At 43.2% G+C, this 20322-nt stretch overlaps 1 protein-coding gene across 1 annotated transcript in view; it reads right to left on the minus strand.

Annotated features, from left to right (window-relative positions):
- Positions 1–20322, minus strand: part of mdn1 (midasin AAA ATPase 1) — a 96378-nt gene that overhangs the window by 73026 nt on the left and 3030 nt on the right. Inside the window, exons 3-19 of the mRNA XM_080744022.1 lie at positions 19178–19402; positions 18588–18695; positions 17870–18062; positions 17398–17607; positions 16262–16393; positions 15320–15423; positions 14762–14876; positions 14110–14303; positions 9812–9893; positions 9328–9423; positions 8384–8496; positions 6761–6909; positions 5064–5124; positions 4299–4510; positions 3815–3918; positions 3547–3691; positions 3121–3217 (exon numbers count right to left, since the gene is read on the minus strand). Coding sequence (XP_080600148.1) covers positions 3121–3217; positions 3547–3691; positions 3815–3918; positions 4299–4510; positions 5064–5124; positions 6761–6909; positions 8384–8496; positions 9328–9423; positions 9812–9893; positions 14110–14303; positions 14762–14876; positions 15320–15423; positions 16262–16393; positions 17398–17607; positions 17870–18062; positions 18588–18695; positions 19178–19402 — 2340 coding nt within the window. The remainder of the gene's footprint in view (positions 1–3120; positions 3218–3546; positions 3692–3814; positions 3919–4298; positions 4511–5063; positions 5125–6760; positions 6910–8383; positions 8497–9327; positions 9424–9811; positions 9894–14109; positions 14304–14761; positions 14877–15319; positions 15424–16261; positions 16394–17397; positions 17608–17869; positions 18063–18587; positions 18696–19177; positions 19403–20322) is intronic.

Here is a 20322-nt window from a genome sequence, read left to right on the forward strand (position 1 = left end):
TCCGCGTAGAAAGTCTTAAAACAGACGATAGAACTAACAACAGTGTGTTTAGACTCCACCGACGCCATTTTGTGCGACAATGCATGGTCACAGAATTCAATGGGTGCCTGAGTTTTAGCGTAGCACCGGGCCGCTCTCTGACCATAGTGGCACAGCGTGTTAGGTGATACACCAAAAAGTGTTCCCCCACAGAACGTGTATGGCAAGTCACGGCGCAGATACGTGACGTCTACGAACGACGCACCCGTGACCGCTCGCATCCGTAACAACATTGAATTGCTTTAGTAAACTTGCGTAGTTGCGTTACTGTGAAAATGTCCCACAACTGAAAACATCCGACAATAGCCAATGATGTTATTATGATGATCCAACGGCTATGATCTCCGGTTGAAACTTGTGACAGCGTGAGCATCGATCGTCGTCACCTCTCCTCTCCCCAGTCCCCACGCTACGCTGTGGACCAGAGCTACTCCCCTCTTGAACCAGAGCTACTCTTCCCCATAGCCTCTCCCCCTCTCCGCTCGCTGCTCTGTCTGCAGGCAGCAAAAGGACCCTTTCCGTGAAAGCCTTTTTCTGTGTCGTATTAAAAAAAGAATACAGTCCCGGCGTGAGAGATGTGTAGTATGGTACATGAGTCTTTAGTTCCGACCGTCTAGAAAAGGTAATTGATCGATTGAAAGAAACGTTTTAAGCATGTTTGTGTTTGTTTCGCCAGCACAGCCACCCTGCCTCTGTGTCTGTCTATAACTCCATGCTGCGCGTTCATGTATGCAGTAGACGCGAACGCGCATTCACGTTCAATGTAGTTGCATTCAACAGCGCAAATTGTTGATGTGAGGTTTAAGAATGAAGAGAAGCAAGGTCTTATTGTCACTACTCTACAGGGACAAGAAGCAAAATGCAATGTTGTGATCGAGGTGATAATAATAATAAGAAAAACTAAGATAAGGGATGATGATGATGATGATGATGGTAATAATAATAACAATAATAATAAAATAGAAACGTCAACAGTATAGCCATAGAATAGCTGTATAAGGAATGTGTTCTATTGCAGACATATATATGTATATAAAATAGCAGCCATAGTAACAGTAATAGTAGTTCCATCAACTACAGTAAGCCTACTACTTGACATGACAATGGCTGAACCACTGTCTTTAGACAGCCTTAATAACCTATTGTGGTGTGTAAAATAGCCTATAGAAAAAAGTTAATAATAATAATAATAATAATAATGGTAATAATAAGGGTAGTAATCTATCTATAAATGCGACAAATCTCTGTCTGTCTGTCTGTTTGTTTGTAATCCGCGTATCTCGAGAACCGTTCGTCCCACCGGCTTCAGATTCGGCACGCGCGTTCCCCGCCGCCGCGCGGAGTGCAGTGCCGGGCCTCGACCCGACTCGCGGTTTTCCGAAACCGGCGCGAAACGTTCGGAATCTCCTTTGTTGACATCAGGCTGTTCCGGAGGAAATCGGCGCAAGCGCTGAGTCATTGTGACATCACTTCATAAAAGGCTCTGACATCACGTACGCCACATGAGTCAACACAAAATCTCTGTGAATGTGTATGTATGTATGTAATCCGCGTATCTCGAGAACCCTTCTTCCCACCGGCACGCGCGTTCTCCAGATATGGGCATAAAGTCTGACATCAGAGTTTTCTGCAACCGGTACTGTGTGTGCAGAGATCTTCATATATGGGCATAAGTGGACAAAGACAAACAGATGGTCAAAACGGGTCCTATGACAGGTATATTGGGGTTTGCATTAAAGGGTGGGGCATTCATGGGGTTTGCATTAAAGGGTGGGGCATTCATTCCCTATTTCAAATTCGGCACGTGCGTTCCCCACCGCAGCAGGTAGTGCAGTGCTCGGCCTCGACCCGACCCGACCCGATACACGATTTTCTGGAACCAGCACAAAAGGTTCGGATTCTGATGTCTGACATCAGGATTTTCCGGAACTGGCACTGTGTCTGCATAGATCTCCATATATGGGCATAAAATGGATGCAGACAGACAAATACAGATATCTCCATATATGGGCATAAATGGACACAGGCAAACAGATGGTCAAAGATCTCCATATATGGGCATAAAGTGGACGCAGACAGACAGATACAGATATCTCCATATATGGGCATAAATGGACACAGGCAAACAGATGGTCAAAACGGGTCCTATGACAACAGGTATAATGGGGTTTGCATTAAGTTTGTCTCCTCCTCCATCTGTTTGTCTGTGTCCCTTTATTCCCATTATGGAGATCTCTGTATCTGTCTGTGCCACCGACTGTGTTGCAGACACAGTGCCGGTTCCCCCTTTAATGCAAACCCCATTATACCTGTTGTCATAGGACCCGTTTTGACCATCTGTTTGAAAAAGCGACAGAAATCTCATATATGGGCATAAAATGGACGCAGATAAACAGATATCTCCATATATGGCATATATGGGCATACAATGGATGCAGAATCACAAAGATCTCCATATACGGGCATAAAAGGGACACAGACAGACAGATACAGAGATCTCCATATATGGGCATAAAATGGACGCAGATAGACAGATATCTCCATATATGGGCATATATGGGCATAAAATGGACCCAGAACTATAACTGCAGTGATCTCCATATATGGACATAAAATGGACACCGACAGACAGACAGATACAGATATCTCCATATATGGGCATAAATGGACACAGGCAGACAAATGGTCAAAACGGGTCCTATGAAAACAGGTATAATGGGGTTTGCATTAAAGGGCGGGGCATTCATTCCCTATTTACATTGTTCCGAGTTGGCCAGGTCGCCGACTAGACGCTGGGCCGCTCGAAGGGCGGCCCAGCTTCTAGTAATAATAATAATACATAAAAAAGTATTGAAAACGGTATCGAAAAAGGTATCGTATCGATTCCCAGGTATCGAAAAAGGTATCGTATCGATTCAGAGGTGAACGATACCCATCCCCGCCGGCGTTGAATTTTTGTGGGACCCATAAAATATCCCTGGGACTCATCCGAAAGACCCTTCTTGGGTCCCGGGACTCATTACATTAAAAACCTATTAACATCACTGCACTAGGCTTTCTTTCACCATCTCTGCTCCTCACCTATTCCTGATGCCAGGAGGCAGGTTCCTCTTGCCCACGTCAGTAGCTGGGTTCATGCAGGCGAACAGACGGAAGTCTGGGTGCCGAACCAGGGGCTCTGCATGAGGACAGATGATTGTTTAGACAACAGAACATCATGCCAAAGAAACATGCTAGAGACAAACACCACAGGAAAAGAATGGCATGAGGAAAAATAGCAAAATAACAACATCCGATAGTCCTCAAGCTCACAACAGCTCGAGGCGTTGTGAGCTTGTAGTTCGGCTATTTTCACAATATTTATCTGTGGAACCGAGTAAAACTAAATGTAATGCCTACAATTCCAAATGCTTGTCAGGGTGGGGGGTCCTCAGCTCAAATAAGATTATTTGGGCTGGGGATTGAAAGGTGTGGGAACCCTTGCTTTAATCCATGCACAATGCTTACCGGTGTCTCCGCGGTCCAGCAGAACCAGGGATCCGCTGGTTCCCTCCAGCAGACCACTGAGACACTCAAGTGTCTCTGCTGCTGCCAGGTTGATCTCGTCCAGTAGGATCCACTGTCCCTTCTTAACTGCCTGGGCTAGAGTTCCCTGAACACACACACACACACACACAATGACTGACCACTTAAGCGCTACAGTATGTTAATATACTTTGTCTTTATGTGCACATGAAAGGATGCGACTGAGCAGACATTGTTAGCCAGTGGTTACCTCCACGAAGGCGAACACCATGGCCGTCTCACAAGCCCTGATCTGCTGCTGGGTCTGGCTCAGTTTCACTGCCAACGCCTCCCACTGCTCCGTGAGCAAGGCAGCTGTGTGTACACACACACACACACACACACACACACACACACACACACACACACACACACACACACACACACACACACACACACACACACACACACACACACACACACACACACACACACACACACACACACACACACACACACACACACACACACACACACACACACACACACACACACACACACACAGAGCAAGGGAAAGAAAAAACATGCAGCAGTGAAGAATGATTAGAGATGGGTAGCCTACGGATTTGATCATTTCCAATTCCGATTCCGTTGGTTGATACCGGGCTGGTTGATACCGGGCCACCACTGCACAATAACAAAAAAGAGAGTTTTATATATAGTTTTCTCTGTAGTAAGTGGCACGGTTTTCTTACCGTTGGATTTCTCCTGCAGCTCCTTGGTGAGGGCAGACTTGCTCACGTGGTCCATGAGTTTGAGCAGGTCCTGCCAGCGCTTCCCTCTGAAGCAGGTCTGCACGTGACCCAGGAACGTCAGGTTCTGCTTCCTGGAGTACGTCTGGGAGAACAGGTCCTCAAACGCCTCGCGCAGTGGCAGTAAGATCAGCTTGTGGTCTACCGGTTTGTACCTGCAGAATATAGTTACAACAACAGTAGAGTTTATCACTATTTCACTTAGATCAATTACTTCATTTCCTGTTCTCAAAATGTATTTTCTTGATTCGCTTAAATCTTTTTGCTTTTGATTCTTGTTTTATATAATCGATTGTTTTTAGATAAGAAGTGTAACAGATGTAGAATAGTCTGGGATGGTGTGACGTTATTGTGGATTGTTGTGTGACCGTTTCATGTTATTGTTTGTGCCTTGTACCTTAGAACCCCCTGGAAGACGAGATGATGCATCTCAAGGGGTTTATTCTCAAATTTCAAAATAAATTGAAATTTAGTCCAATACGAGATTGTCACAATAAATCTACTACATCTATACTACTACCGGTACATACAGAGCATTATGATTGATCGGGTCATCAGGTTATCAAATTGTTGGCTTATGGGAATGTGACAAAAACAAGAAATGTCCATGAATTCAAGGCTTTATGGGGTGTGTAATCGATAGAGAAACAGTATTTTTGGGGGGTGAACTACTCCTTTGAAGGGAGCAGGCCCAGTTCAGTGGCTCACCCTCCTAGCAGGTCAGCAGTGTCACTCTGCTGGTTCATGTTGACAACCCGCAGCCTGTGTCCTGGAACAACACACAAAGTGGTGGGTCTTAGAACAATGACTTTAAAGTTGTACCATGTAACTTTTTTTATAAAACAAATCTTAAAATTGTCCTAACTGTTAAATCGCTAAAGTTTTAGAACACCCACTCCGTGAATTTCAGCCTGTAAAGCCTTCTCTATATATGTAAACTGCGATCCTTGCCGGGGACCGGATCTCGCGCCAAAATTGCGTCGTCACACTACCGGCCAATCACAGCGAGGGTTATACAACTGCCGGCCAATCACAGCGCATCTTGAAGTGGGGTCGCTATGGCAGCCATATTTGTTGTCGCCCGTTTGTACCATCCCTTCTCTAGGTAATTTCGCCTACCAGGCAGGGTGAAGGAGTCCGTATCTCTGGAATTACTGAACGCACTGGACCCCTCAAAAGATAGATCTCAGCGAGGTGGAGGCAGACGCGGGGGTCTGAAGGTACGAAAAACGGCCGAAAGACGCGGACGCGACCGCGGTTTGCTATAGGGCTAATGACCACTAGTTGGGCATCTTACACAGTATAGCTTTAAGTCATTTCCACATAATTACATACAAGTAAATTATATTATTGTCTAGACAATAATTCAACTTCAGAGGTTTCCTAAGACCAAAAGAGACAAAAGAAAAAAAAAAAAAAAAAAAAAAAAAAACGCAAATGTATCGCTATGCATTGGGCAGATCTGTTATCCTTAATATATTTTAGAATACATTAATACATTTAAACATTATACATTAATAATATTAATAATTAATAATAATTTTCTGGGTAAATTATTACACGCAAGCAAGAAATTTGGTGTAGAAAGAATGAAAAAATCACACCCGTGTGAAGTGGAGCTGTGTGTGTGTGTGTGTGTGTGTGTGTGTGTGTGTGTGTGTGTGTGTGTGTGTGTGTGTGTGTGTGTGTGTGGATCATGTGTACCGATTTTTGTGACATTTGAAGAAAATATGTAGGAGAAGGAGCAAAAAGTGTGTTTTGGAGAAAATTCAAGATGGCGGAAAATCTATCATGGCGCAAATGGGCGTGGCCTATATGGGGAGATGCGTCATGACCCAAGGAATCCAGGGAAAAATATTTTTAATTTTCCGACCTACGGTTCAAGTTACAGGCCAAAACGTAAAGTGGGGTGTTATGGCGCCACCATGCGGCCAAATGACACAATTATTTTTTATTTAATCCTTGAAATCATTATGAACCTCCTCTCCAAGTCTTGAAACTCTAGCCCCTATGGTTTGCGAGAGACAAATAATTGAATGTGAGTTTTTGCAATTCCCATTATAAGTCAATGGGGAAAATTAATTCACTAATAAAACTATAGAACCTTTCTCTTAGAAAAGTAATAGCCCACGATTCCCGAGTAAGCCGGTCGATTTGACATATGGCGCGAGTGTGTGGTGGCAAAACTGTGGGACTAGTGGCGTGCCGAAGTTTAGGAAGTTCAGGCTACATACACACAGACACACACACAGACACACAGACAGACAGACAGACACACAGACCCACACAGCCACGTATAGGGAGCCTGTGCTTCACACAGCTCCAAAAAGCAGACCAAATACAGTTGCAAGTCAGGTCCGTTTTTACTAAGAACCTGGTATCAGTGCAATGAACGCATGGGTTACCTGTGATCCCAGCCAGATGCTGCACTGTGGAGGTCTTCCCCGTTCCCGTCTCTCCCACCAGTAAAACAGCCTCTCCCTTGGTCACACACACCGCTAGCTGCTCCAACAGCACCGCCGAAGGACGCGTCGCTGCAAATGTCTGGGTCTCCCTGGTCACAGGAAGGAGCATGCATTCAGTGACAATGGATGGAGTTGCAGGCACCTTCCCATCTTCCTTCCAAGAACCCCGAAGTTGATAAGCATTAGGCTAGGGAGGGAACCCCATCTCTGGGACCACTAATGTACACGGTGAAATCCCTCAGTGTTTATTTAACTCTGAGGGTGTACAAATACAAATATCTCAAATTTATCTCACTTTTCTGAGTACCCAAAGACGCTTTACATGGGGGCATGAGAAAACAACAGATAAAAACAACTTTATTAGAGGAAGAGAAAAAAAAATCCCACTAAGACTAAGAAATAAAATCAATAAAAACAGCAGAAAGAGGAAAAGGAGGGGGTTTAGCTGGTGAAAGTGATATTGAAGAGATGGGTTTGGAGGGTGAGAGTTTTGGGGAGTGAATTCCACAGGGATGGGGCAGTCCAGTCCAATAGATTAACCTCGTGAACCCTAGCATTTCTCTTCACAGGCGGGTGCCTCGTACAGAAAAGTTCAGTTAACACATCTACTGCCTCTTAATCTGAAGGTTGCTTGGTGCCTCGGCGCCACGTCGTTTCCTCCGTCGGCCGCCGCTATTATTTTGAAGGGCCGGAAGGGGGTTGTTTTTGTTTTTTTGGATTATCACTTGACGGCAACGATTACGTCATCTAGTCACATGACAGTGTGCGACAAGAAGATGAAGATGGCTGCGCCCTGCCTTTTGCCTTGTTTACATTTAGATCTGCTGCAAAATGTCTCAAAATGGCTATTTTGTTTAAATGAAGTTTCTTTATGGGCCTCGCCATTGACTTAACATTGAGGAGCTTCACTTCGCGTGCACGCCCAACGTGCGTTGTAAACAAATCGCCGACATTACCGATGCGAGCGGGACCGGAGCGACATTAAGTAAGTAATAATATCTTTACTGTATATACAGTAAGATTCACAGTCCTCACCGTCAACGGCGCCATGGTATTAACCCTTTCAATGACAATCCTCACCGTCAACGGCGGCAGATGGGTTAACTGTAAGACCCCTCGCGACGCGTCGAGGGCACACAGAGACATCAAAGAGTTCGACGCGTTGGCACGTCGTGGGTATAAAATGAGTTAATGACATTTCTGAGGATCTGTAGTTCATGACATTTATTGACTGAACTTAGAGCTTTGGTCCGATGGTATAAATATAAATAAAATCCAGCATAAATAAATACAGCAACTCTCTACATGCGCTTAATGACAGGAAGCATTCATTGACCGGAGCATGGTTAGAATCAATGTGTATTTTTTGGATCAGTGCTAAAAGCTAAGAGCCAGGACCATCTGTGAGGTTTGTTTACCCTAATGTGATTTCAAATCAATGCCCATGTTTATTCAATCCACCAGCAGGGGGTCTATCAGTGGATCTAATGGTGGCACAGCCTATTAATAAGCAGGAGGTGAAAGGGGATGACTGTAGTGTAGGGAGGGCTCTGCCCCACTTACACAAAGAGCTGGACGGTTTCACTCTGCTTCCGCTCCAGAGACGCTCTGCCCACCGAGACCTCCAGCTCAGTCAGAGAGATGCCAGGCTGGTACATCTGGCAGAAGTGCTGGGCCTACAGGCAAACAGCGGTACAGACAGTAGTCAGTGAATCATTTTGTATTTAGATGGATTAATCCATTGCATAATCAATTGGCCTCCAAAACAAGGTAATTAAACACAAGCCAAAAAATCATGTTCACTTTTATACAGCTTTTACACACAAGACATACCACATGTAAATAGTGAGAGAACCTTGAATGTTGATGCTCTTCGGTATGATTGTATAATATTTTTCCCGAATTGATAAACTGAAGTCTGTACATGAGGCACTGTACAAAAATGCAACTTGTTTGCCAGTATGGTACACAATAGGCCATGGAACCCCATAATTCATAAGGTTCTATGAGAGTGTACAAATGCTCTAAGAGACATACAAATTGAACCAAATGTACCTGTAACCTGTAAGGTTCCATTGGGTTCCAAGAGTAACAGACTTGTAAAGGTCCATTTGGTTCCAGACTATCAGTCTGGGGGGCCGGGGAACCCCCGGAACCCCCTCAAGGTCCCTTGGGGGTCCCTGTACCTCACTTTGAGAACTACCGACCTAGGACAGGCCTAGGCCTGTTTATTCCCTGTTAAGCCTAGTTCAGTCCCAAGATTCACAAAATCACAACAAGACAAACCCATTTTAGAACGGCACAGATAAAAGACACATTGGTCTATCAGCCTGTTGCAGATCAGCTGAGGAAATGGTAAACAATTTCCACTTGTCGCTTTGAAGTGGACTATACAATTTGGAATGTTGAAAAGTACACTTTTGGGAGATAATGGTGGTTGCAAGCATAAATTTAAAATATTTCGTCGGGTCGTGAATCTTCGATGTGATTATGTTTTATTGCTGTACCTTCTCTTTGGAGATGTTGAGCTTGCTTCCGATGGCCTCGGCCATTCGAAGGCGACTTTCTGGACGAGACAACATCGCTGTGAAGCAGTCAAGAGCCTAGCAAAGTAAAATAGTAAAAGGTCAGAAAAGGTTCATGCACTGCTTGATATATTGGATAAAATGCATTTTCTGTTTTCTTGACAGTTGACTAGAAATTATATAAAAAAAGAATAAAAAAAACACTTAAAGAGTAACTGATAAACTGAGGATTGCAGTGACTGGTGTACGGTGGTGTAGTACAGGCTTCACTAAATGTTCCCGTACTGAAAATAGCTAAAGTTGTGGATCACAAGTGCTTGTACACAGACTATTTTCACTCATTTAAAAAATGTAAAAACATTTCGATAACATTTGTGACAATAATGACACGGCATTCCCCTCTCCTTTCCAATGGCCCCCACTTTGAAAAGCTGTGGTGTAGGCTAGCGGATGGTGGGTGACTTACTTCAAGGAAGACATGCTGTGCTGTAGCTGATGAACTGTTGTCAAAGCTGCTGCTCATCCTGTCACACCACTTCAACAGGTCTCTGCACAGCGGGAACAAGTTCAACATTAATATTCAGGGAAATCTATCTGACTGGGACCTCAATAGCATCATTATCATATCATATACAGTATACACTGAATGCAATGAACGTACACAGTCTATTTCATGTCTTTGAAATAGCAACATGTGCATAGCTGGAGTGCAAATTATCATTTGGATGACACAGGGCAATTTTAATATCATAAAATGCCACTTAAGCCCTGTTTTATACTTTGCGGTACAACGGTGCCCGGCTACAATCTGTTGTGTGGTTGTAATTTTAGATTTTCTTTTATCAAGTAAAAAAGAAATGCCTATAATGTCATGCCCAAAACAATACCCCATACAATTCAGCCAGCAAAGCTAATCCTAATGACCCACATAAGAGCACTGTGAGCCACATTATAGCTGCAAAGAATCGAGTATGTGAGTTAATTGCATTGATCCATGAATAATATATACAGTAGGCTGGGCTGTTGAAGCCAAGAGCACTGGTATGGAAAACTGTCAACACATCGATCCTTCATGAATGCAAATACCAACACGTAGAAAGTAAAGTACTGTATTCTACATTTTATTCCATTAAAAGTACACAAGTATTGGTGTTAAAATATACCAAATGAATGGCATATTTATTTTATCTTTTTTCTTTCTTTTTTTTTCTTCAATAGGGTTTAATTGTGGTGGAGAAAAAAAGTACAATATTTGAGTATTGTACGAATGTAATGGAGTAAAAGAATAAAGTAGGATATTTCAAAATGAATATAGTCAAGTCAAGTAACATTAACTCAGAGTAAAACATTTTTAGCTACTTTCCACCACTGACTTGATTGCAACATCACCCGCGCATCTCATCCAGTGTACAGCTGTGCTCTAAGTTTGATGTATTATTACCAGTAAGACTCCCTAATCGGGAGATAAGCGACCGTAGGTGGCTTATCTCCACAAATAGGGCAAAAATGTGTTTTCCCAAATCTTCCTGATCCATGTTGCGTGATTTTAGGGCAAAAACTGTAGGAGCAGTGTCCAAAAATGTGTTTTAAAAATCGGCCTGAAGGTGGCGCTAGAATAGGGCCATGTGAGAAATGAGGGGTGGGGTCTCCGCGTTGCCTTGGCGGACGAATAGGTACCGGCCCCAGCTCTCCCGGACGCTCCTAGCCCGAGTTACGGCATTTTATGTGCGCTGCAGTGGCAGGGGGTCCTCCACTGGGGGCGCCACCACTTTTGCATCCGTTCTGGAGCACCAGGAGTCGGTGGTCCCCGGGAATTCCCCGTGAGCAGCCCCGTTGGGGTGGTCATGTGGTCATTTTTGCACATTTGGTCATTTTTTACATCTGGGGGTCCCCCAGGGACCTCGGGGTCCCTGGGGCTCCGGGGGTCCTTGGAGGTTGTAGTTTGGCAGTCAAGGAGTGTGTGTGCAAAATTTGGCATGGATGGGGGCAACGGTTGTGGAGATATGAGCAGGGCAAAAGTGTGACTGACTCACTGACTGACTGACTGACTGACGCACAGACAGCCCGTGGAGGTTTTGGTAGTAAATGCGACCTACGGTCGCAATTATGGCTCAAAGAGTGATTGGAGCAGATGTGTAGTGGCATGTGTCCCCCAGGTGAGGGGGCTGTTATCAACGTATCTAATGAGGTTGACTCCCTCAAATCCCAACCCCTCCCTGTGGTCTGAAGCTGTGGGTGTGAACCCTCTCCCCCTTTACAGTCCAGATCAATGGGCCATCGAACGCAGCGGAGACCAGTGGTCAGCTAATTAAAATCCACAAGACTGATTGACTGACTGGCTGGCTGGTCTCACGAGGGAAGTGATCTGACAGGAATAGGGTCAAGGAGGTCTGTATTATAATCCAGTGATTCTCCACCTTTTTGAATTTCACGGCCCCCCAGTTTGATATGCGGCCCCCATTTCATACAATATTTTATCTCTGGAAGCCAGATCTACATTGTAAAATCCTACTATGGCTCATTTTAGCTGGGAACCCATGGCAACTCTCTCAAAGGCCTCTGGGGGTCCTCAGACCCCACGTTGACAATCAGCGCTGGGGCAAAACGTGTGACACTTACAAAGAGTGTGTAGCTCTGCGTAGCTCAATAGATATTATAGCACAAGTGGTTTCCCAAACATTTCAGACCGAGACCCAAAAGAGAGATTAGACGATTGCCTGGGACCCAAACTAGTGAAAATACCAGATCTACAAGCACAAAATGCACGCTTTGCGCCGCTTTTGCAAGCTTGTAGATAAACAATTTTCAATACTTCTTAATTATTATTTATATTTATTAAGTTTTCATAGCTTTCTTTGTTTGTTTGTTTTACAATGTATAAAATTATGTATTCATTTTTAATTGTTAAAAATAAATACGACGATTTAAATTGTTTTATTGTAGGAAAAGAAAATGGGATTTTTACTCGAGTCGTGACCCAAGACAATGCGTCCGTAAGCCACAAATGGGTCCCGAACCACTGTTTGGGAAACAGTGCAATAGCATGACTAGAGGTATTTTCACACAAGAAGCAACACTACGCCTCCGCACTCACTTAGAACTGCCGGGCAGCACTGCACCGAACTTACGGTATACGTTTAATTCCAGTGAGGGCTAATGCTAAACATTTATACACTCACCGTGGTATTGTAAAAAAGTATACGAATACTTGGAAAAGAGCCTTTTCAAACACACACATTTATGAACAATGGATGCAGCCTAACTGAAGGCGTCAATATTGGACATGACAAAACCTGTTGATACGTCAACATGTGGCACAGATCCTCCAAAATGAGTTGGGGCAATGCAAAGGTCACCTCATTTCATTTCTTGACACAGTTCAGTGACGCTTGCGTCACTGACACTTTCAATGTGTCATGGGTGGCCTTTATGAGACAGCAAATCAATCTCCACGTGTACTTTGTTTTTCTTAGCCAGCAACATTTTTTAAAATGGAAAAAATAAAAACACTGGTTGAAAATGACCTACTGTAGCCTGCCGCCAGAGTGACAGGGTGAATAATTGACAACTGTCAATGTTTACCAGCATTTGGCTGGTGGCTGGAGAGTGAGACCTGTTAATGTGCCATTAGCACACTGACACACAACCCAGAGAGTTCAGTATTGTATAAACACAGTGGATATGTTAGGTCAGTGGGTGCAATGGCAAATTGTGACAATTCCGGGACGAGACACCAATTCATTTATTTTAATCACGTTTTAATTACCCGATTTTATACTCCGTCACACGATGAAAAACAGCCAATCTACAAAGACGTTCACAACGTTTGGCCTTTAATAACGTCTAACCCATTAAGACATGAGGCTGATTCTACAAATGCCTTCCAGATCAGTAGTTCCCAAACCTTTTTGTAATTGAAAATTATTCAACAGTTTTCAAAATTGTTCAAAAACAGCTGATGTCGTGCCACGCTTTGATGCTAAGATCTAAAATGACACAGATGTTTTCCCGGTATCTTTGGGGAAGGGAGTTTATGCATTTTGTTGTGATTCTCAATGTTTTGTTTTACATTTGCCTGGTCTTCTTGATGTTTTTGCTTGTTGAGATTAAATATTTCATGAGCCCTTCAAGGTCCTTTTCATCTCACCGGTGCAAGGTTGTATTATTGTATTTTATCACTGTATGCTATGCCTCTGGCTCTATTTGCAGAACAGAATAAACAAAAACAGTACAATATCGTTCACAGGGAAACAATGAACATGAGCGAACACAACAAAACAGAAGAAAGTCACAAAGAAATACAACCTGGCAAAGAAAGTTAAAAGGAATACTTCAGACCAAAATGACAGTTTGCCTATAACAGCAATGAAGTGTTTTAAATACCTTTGTGTTTTGTCAGTACTGGGCTTTTGTCAGTACTGGGCATAATACTTTTTTGACATAGCTTTGGGCCCCTATTTTACTTCAATTCATCAAATATTATCCTCATTCACTGTATCAAGAACAACAGTTGTCCAAGAAATAATGAGGAAAACAATCATTTGAGGTGAAGTATTCCTTTAACCACTTAAACCTTGACCTTTAATGGAATCCCCCAGGGCTTTATACTTTGGCAGAGAAATAGAGAAATAGCCGATCTACAAGCTCACACCGTTATGTTGTTACATGAGCACAAGCTTGTCGATCTGCTATTTTCGCCAAAGGTTCTACCGCAGAATAGGAGCGGTACTAGGGTTCATGTGGTAACATTGAGCTGTGCCTCACCTCAGTGACAGGCCTCGTCCCTCCAGGGACGTGCTCTTGCTGTCCTGTGTGGGCTGCTGCTCCGCCTCAGGGGGCTGCAGGCTGCTGCTGCTGCAAGCCTCTTGATCGGGGTGTCTGTCCCCCGTCAGCTGGCAGTAGATGTCTAGGAGACGGTCTGCCACCACGGCCAGCTTTGGATACCTGCTACACAACACCTACACACACACAGGTCAAACATAAGCTCCCGACAAGGGGAGTGCATAGCAGGTTAAATGAATACACAGCAACAGGCACCATTAAACAACACATTATATGCCCTACTTCGTTATACGACAAACAGCTAAAATAGCCAGTCTAGTAGATCTTATAGATTTTCGTAATAATTTTAAGTTTTGAAATATGTTGATATTTTTGTTAGATTTCTGGAAAATGTTCGCCTGCAGCTAGGTTAAAGATACTGCTGTGATTAAAGATACAATGCTTCATTCATAACGTCCATGAAACACAGCATAGCAGGCTAGGCTACGATCAGTGTAACACACAAAACACTAATCTGCTGTCCTTTACAAAAGCAACAGATACCGTAAATATAAACTCAAATGTTACAACAGAATTTGTCCGTAAGACATTTCTTTTGAAGATTGGGCTTTTAAATGTCATTATGAATTCAAACCTTTCTCAGCTCGTCTCGTGTCATGTTGCCCATTTGGAGCTTGGTCCAGTACTTGTCCAGGAGAGCTGCATGGGTGCTCTGCGGTCTGTACCAACTCCCTCCACTGTAGTACATTCTAGTATGTAAACACAGTACATTCTCAATTAGGAACATTAAATCTAATTCATTTCATCCATTATAAAAAGACTTAATCAATTATCATAGGAACGAAAAAACATTGCATGGATGCACTTGGGACATATCATCAGTGATCCTTAGCCTAAGGTCATAGGGGTTTCGCAACATCATACCCCTTGCCCAGGTGACCCAGCCAGGGTGATCAAGTCCTGACTTTACGTCCCAGTAGCTACCCACGATCAGTCCCATTAGGGAAAGACAGGGCCACACTCCATTGCTCCAGAACTACTCTGCCGAGACTGGGAGGGGCAATCTGGTGCGCATTTGATGAATAATCATCAAATAATCAATGTTTCAACTGGACATGTAAGGTTGTACTGTAGAAACATGACAGTAGTGGTCAATCAGACTAATCGAAGAAAAAAAAAGTGACATTCTTACCTCCGTGTAGCAAAGAACTGAAATCCAGGAGCAATGTCAATGCAATCCTCCCGTCCTGGAATCATCAGCTTTTTATTCTCCATCAAAGGCAGCAGCACAGAGATCTGTAGATATGATCATTAAAATGATACGCTGTTCCAATAACAAGTAATAAGTGACTAAAAATACATCTACATATACTAGATTCTATTTTAATTCTACAAACATATGCTTCTTTAGTTGAGCTGATCATATTTCTGCCCCAAAACATAAAAAGAATTGACTTCTCAAATATAAAAAAAAAGAAAAAAAAAAAAGAATATATATATATATATATATATGTCACGGTTAGATAGAGAAACTGTTAGATCGAGAAACGGAGCGCTCGTCGTGCGGCGCGGGGTGGAACAAGCGGTCGCTTTGAGCAACAACAACGTGGCGTCGGCAGGAATGATAGCCTCACCCCACGGAGGTTATGGTTAGGGTTAGGCATAGTTTTACTGAGGTTAAGGTTAGGGTTAGAGTAAGGCATAGTAAGCTAATGGCTAAACACAGCCGAGCTGGGCTAGTAAATAAACGAAAGAGAGTCGCAAACGAGTGACGTCAGCGCCTGCACTAGTGAATGGCTGACTGGCTGTTGTCGCCATCTGGTGGTGATTGGTGTGTGGTGAACTACAAAACGAGCTCTCTTACCACAATCTCACTGAGTTACCCAAACTGACTGTAACATATATATATATATATTTATATATATATATATATTTAAGCAATTACTCTGGATAAATTAAAGCTAGCGCAAGTGGTAATTTTCATCGTTAAGCTGACGAAGGCAAAATCCATCTGATTTGTCATGTCCTTTATTTAAAATGAGCAAGTGCCTGAAGGACAGAACTTGAGTGCTGGCATCATCATTTGGTACCCTCTCAGAGTTAAATGAGCAGTGAGAATGGTACAGTTACTGACCACATCCAGTGGTGCATGGTCAATGTCTTCCAGGAGGATCCAGTGTCCTTTGGATACAGCTTGCGTCAGGGTCCCAGGCTGCCACACAAACTTCCCAGGTATGTCTGTGCACCGGTACATCCCCAGCAGCATCTGCAACACAACAGTTGAATGTTCGTTTAAAAGAGGCTGAGAGTGATATGTATTTGTTAGAAAAAAAAAAGTTCTGTTTGAAGCTTTACATTCTGATAATCATTGCTATGGGGTGTTCAGTAATAGCAGTCTCCCCATCTCTCCAGCTCTTTAGTATACAGAAAACACATTTTCAGGTTGGGACTACTGTAATTTGATCCAATCAGTAGAGAGAAACCCACAAAGATCATTAGCCTGCTTCAACAAATTGTTATCCTGACCTGAAAATGCATGTTCTGTTTACTAAAGAGCTTTAGGGACGGGCAAACCCTAGCCTTGTAAACCAGACTCTCCTTTCAGAAGGCAGGAGGAATCTAGTTTACTAGGCTAGGTAAGTTAGTGAATCTATACATACAGCAGTGGTTCTAAAAGTTGAGCAGTTTCACATGATCTCCAGCTAAATGAATGATAGCCAGATTAATTTATGAATGCATTATTGCATGTACAAGTAAATACAACTTGATCAAGTACAAGAAGGTTTATTTTGATCAGTTTGACTTTTATCGCTATACCTACAAGTAATTATGGACCAAATGACATACCATATTGTTCCAAATCATGTCTTACAATACAGATGTTTTTAGATTTAATAGATTGGGGTCTCTGAGATGAAAAGGTAAGATCAAATGCCTGGCAGCGTGTCGCAGGTTTGAGTCCCGTTCCTGACGACCTTTGCTGTGTGTCACTCCCTGTCTCTCTCCCCGTTTCCTGTCTACTTTCCTATCAATAAAGGCATAAAAGCCCCACAAAAAACCTATTGTTTTACTCTCTTACTCTCTTATTTTAACAAGAAAATAGTACCATAGTAGTACCTTTAAATGAGTAGTTTACCCCCAAAATTACTTATTTTAATTAAGATTACCCATAAGGGTCCATGTTGTTTCATTGTAAACTGCCAGAACTACAGTACATTAACACCAAAGATGTTATGGTGTAGTTCGACATTGATTCAGTGTTCCCCTTACCTTGCTGTCAGTTTGATCCCCGAGTTGGACTTTGAGAATCTCTGTAGCTTTGGTATGTCCTGTGACAGCAGCCATGAACTCAACCAGGGCGGTTTTACCACATCCAATAGGACCCTCGAGGAGAACGGCTCTCTGGGAGGCCACCGCCAACGCCAGTCTCCTTAGATTGCGGCACGTCGAGTCCACAAGCACCAGATCTCTTGGATTGATCTACAGAGAACGTACAATGTAATGTAATTCCAAAAACACTACTTGCTGATGGTATAGTAATTTTGTGTTGGTAGATTAGATTGACTATTTTCACACAATAGTGTCATATGACAAAGTATAAAATAGGGCAGTGGGGTTCTTGAAGGGGTTCCAGGGGGTGCCCAGCAGCATTTGATAATAGCACCACAATCAGTTTAATCATTTTAAACGTATTGTGTACTTTGTTATAACAGGTTCTCTATTGAAATTCACATGAACAGACCTGCTCTGCTTGTCTAGGTGATATCCTGGGTAGTACCACGCCACACACTGCCACGACATTGGGCGACAGGTCCTCCGACACCACCTGACCTCTGGTGAACTTGTTGGCTTTCTCATGGCGCCACATCACCGAGCCCTGATTGGCCAACACCAGAGCCTTTTCTACCTCCAATTGCTGGGTTTCTTCCAAAGACCTGAACACAGATGAATAGCAGTCATGAACAACAAAGACATTAGGGGTGCAACAGTTAATCAAACTAATCAATTATAAAACAAAACTTAATTCTCTACATGTTGTTATGTTAGAAACTTTACAAAAACGTTGGAAAATGGTAGCCAGTATTTTAAAATACAGTATTTTCTGGACTATAAGGCGCACCTGACTATAAGGCGCACTGTCAATGAATGGTCTATTTTCAAACTGTTTTCATATATAAGGCGCACCTGACTATAAGGTGCACATAATAGACGCTACCGTTGCGTTATGCATCCAACAGATGGAGCTATGCTAAAGGGAATGTCAATGTCAATGAATGATCCATATATAAGGCGCACTGGACTATAAGGCGCACTGTAGTTTTTTGAGAAAATTAAAGGCTTTTAAGTGCGTCTTATAGTCCGGAAAATACGGGTAACAGCCTTTTTTTATTAGCCGGTATTCCTTTACTATCACCCACCATTCAAGATTCAAAAGCCACCATTAAAACATGTGAACGTACTTTATTTTCATGGTCAGGATCTCGTCGCTTGTCAGCACCTTCTTTAGAAAGATGGTTTTCTGATTATCTGTCATGTGAGAGATGAGGGCTAAACAATGGGCTGTGTACCTGTTGGACACAAAGACAAGACATTATTATTAGTTGACTGTACAAGCAAGAAATGAAAGCAATCTATAACAGTACTTTAAGTAGCAGTAACAGTAATAAAATAGTAATTATATTATCGTTGTGAGAGTTAAATAAAAAAACATTGTGTCATGTAGCCAAGCCACACAAATGTGTCGTATAACATTTGTCTTCTTCGTGTCGCAAAAGGTCTTTTCTACCAATTCAAAACAACAACTGTACATATGCTCTGAATAAAATACAATAAAACAACAACAACAATTATTCACAAAGAAAATATCCAATCTACAAGCTCCCAAGTAACACATTGCATCGTGAGCTTGTTGATCGGCTATTTTCACTATACCACGAGTATAAATTACAGGCATTGGCTATTTTTGAGATTTCCCATTGCCAATAATAAACAACATGTCCAAAAAGGGGACGCCAGGGTTAACGTGGTTAAGGAAAAAGCAGCCACGCACCCTCGAACCATGACATCACTAGTGAGTAGCTGGGACACGCAGGCACTCCAGTCCCAGAGCACGCGGAACTTGGCACAGTCACTCTGGAGGAAGCGCAGGGTAGCACCCATCAGGTCGCGTAGCTTCATCCTCCTGGGCCCGTACTGGACCGAGGAGGACTCTTCACTGGTGAAGAAGAGTCTCTGGAACACTGGCGGGGCATCGTTGAAGTACCTGGCGGCAAAGCTGGAGGCAGAGAGCGCTCGTTTAATACAGTGGTTCTCAGAGTGGGGTCCTTGAGGGGGTTCCACGGGGGTCCCCAGCTAAAAATGTTGATAGATAGGAACCACAAGGAACCTTACAGGTCTTTCATTCTGAGAGTATACAAATGGAATTTGTAATTTTCAAAAGGATGTGTGTGTGTGTGTGTGTGTGTGTGTGTGTGTGTGTGTGTGTGTGTGTGTGTGTGTGTGTGTGTGTGTGTGTGTGTGTGTGTGTGTGTGTGTGTGTGTGTGTGTGATGACCCATCCCTTAACTGTGATTCTAATGGCCTTTTCTGTTAATGTGTAGGAGGAGGGGACCAGCCTGCAGGGGTGTGTTTGGAGGAGGCGATACACCTGGCTCCAATCAGCCATATAGAGTATTTAAGCAGGCTGGTCAGAGCATTTCTCTCTCTCTCTCCTACCCAGGGAACAATGGTTTTGTTTGGTTCTTTTTGAGTTTGGGTTCTTTCTTCGTTCTGCCTTTGCACATACACCAGTAAGACTCCCTAATCGGGAGATAAGCGACCGTAGGTCACTTATCTCCACAAATAGGGCAACATTTGGTATTTTTTTTACACCTGGGGGTCCCCCAGGGACCTGGGGGTCCCTGGAACTCTGGGGGTCCTTGGAGGTTGTAGTTTGGCAGGCAAGGAGTTTGTGTGGAAATTTTGGCATGGATCGGGCCAACGGTGGCCGAGATATGAGCAGGGCAAAAGTGTGACGTGTGAGGTGTGACTGACTGACGGACGCACGGACACCTCGAGCAGCTTTCTGTAGTAAGTGCGACCTACGGTCGCAATTACATTATCACACATCCACACATGCACTCCATTACTGATCTTACTGACTATTCCTAACATATTCCACATTTACATTTATGTTATGTTTGATTTAGTTATAAAT

Source organism: Nannobrachium achirus (assembly GCF_963921795.1).
Source record: "Nannobrachium achirus genome assembly, chromosome: 16".
Taxonomy (NCBI): Eukaryota; Metazoa; Chordata; class Actinopteri; order Myctophiformes; family Myctophidae; genus Nannobrachium; species Nannobrachium achirus.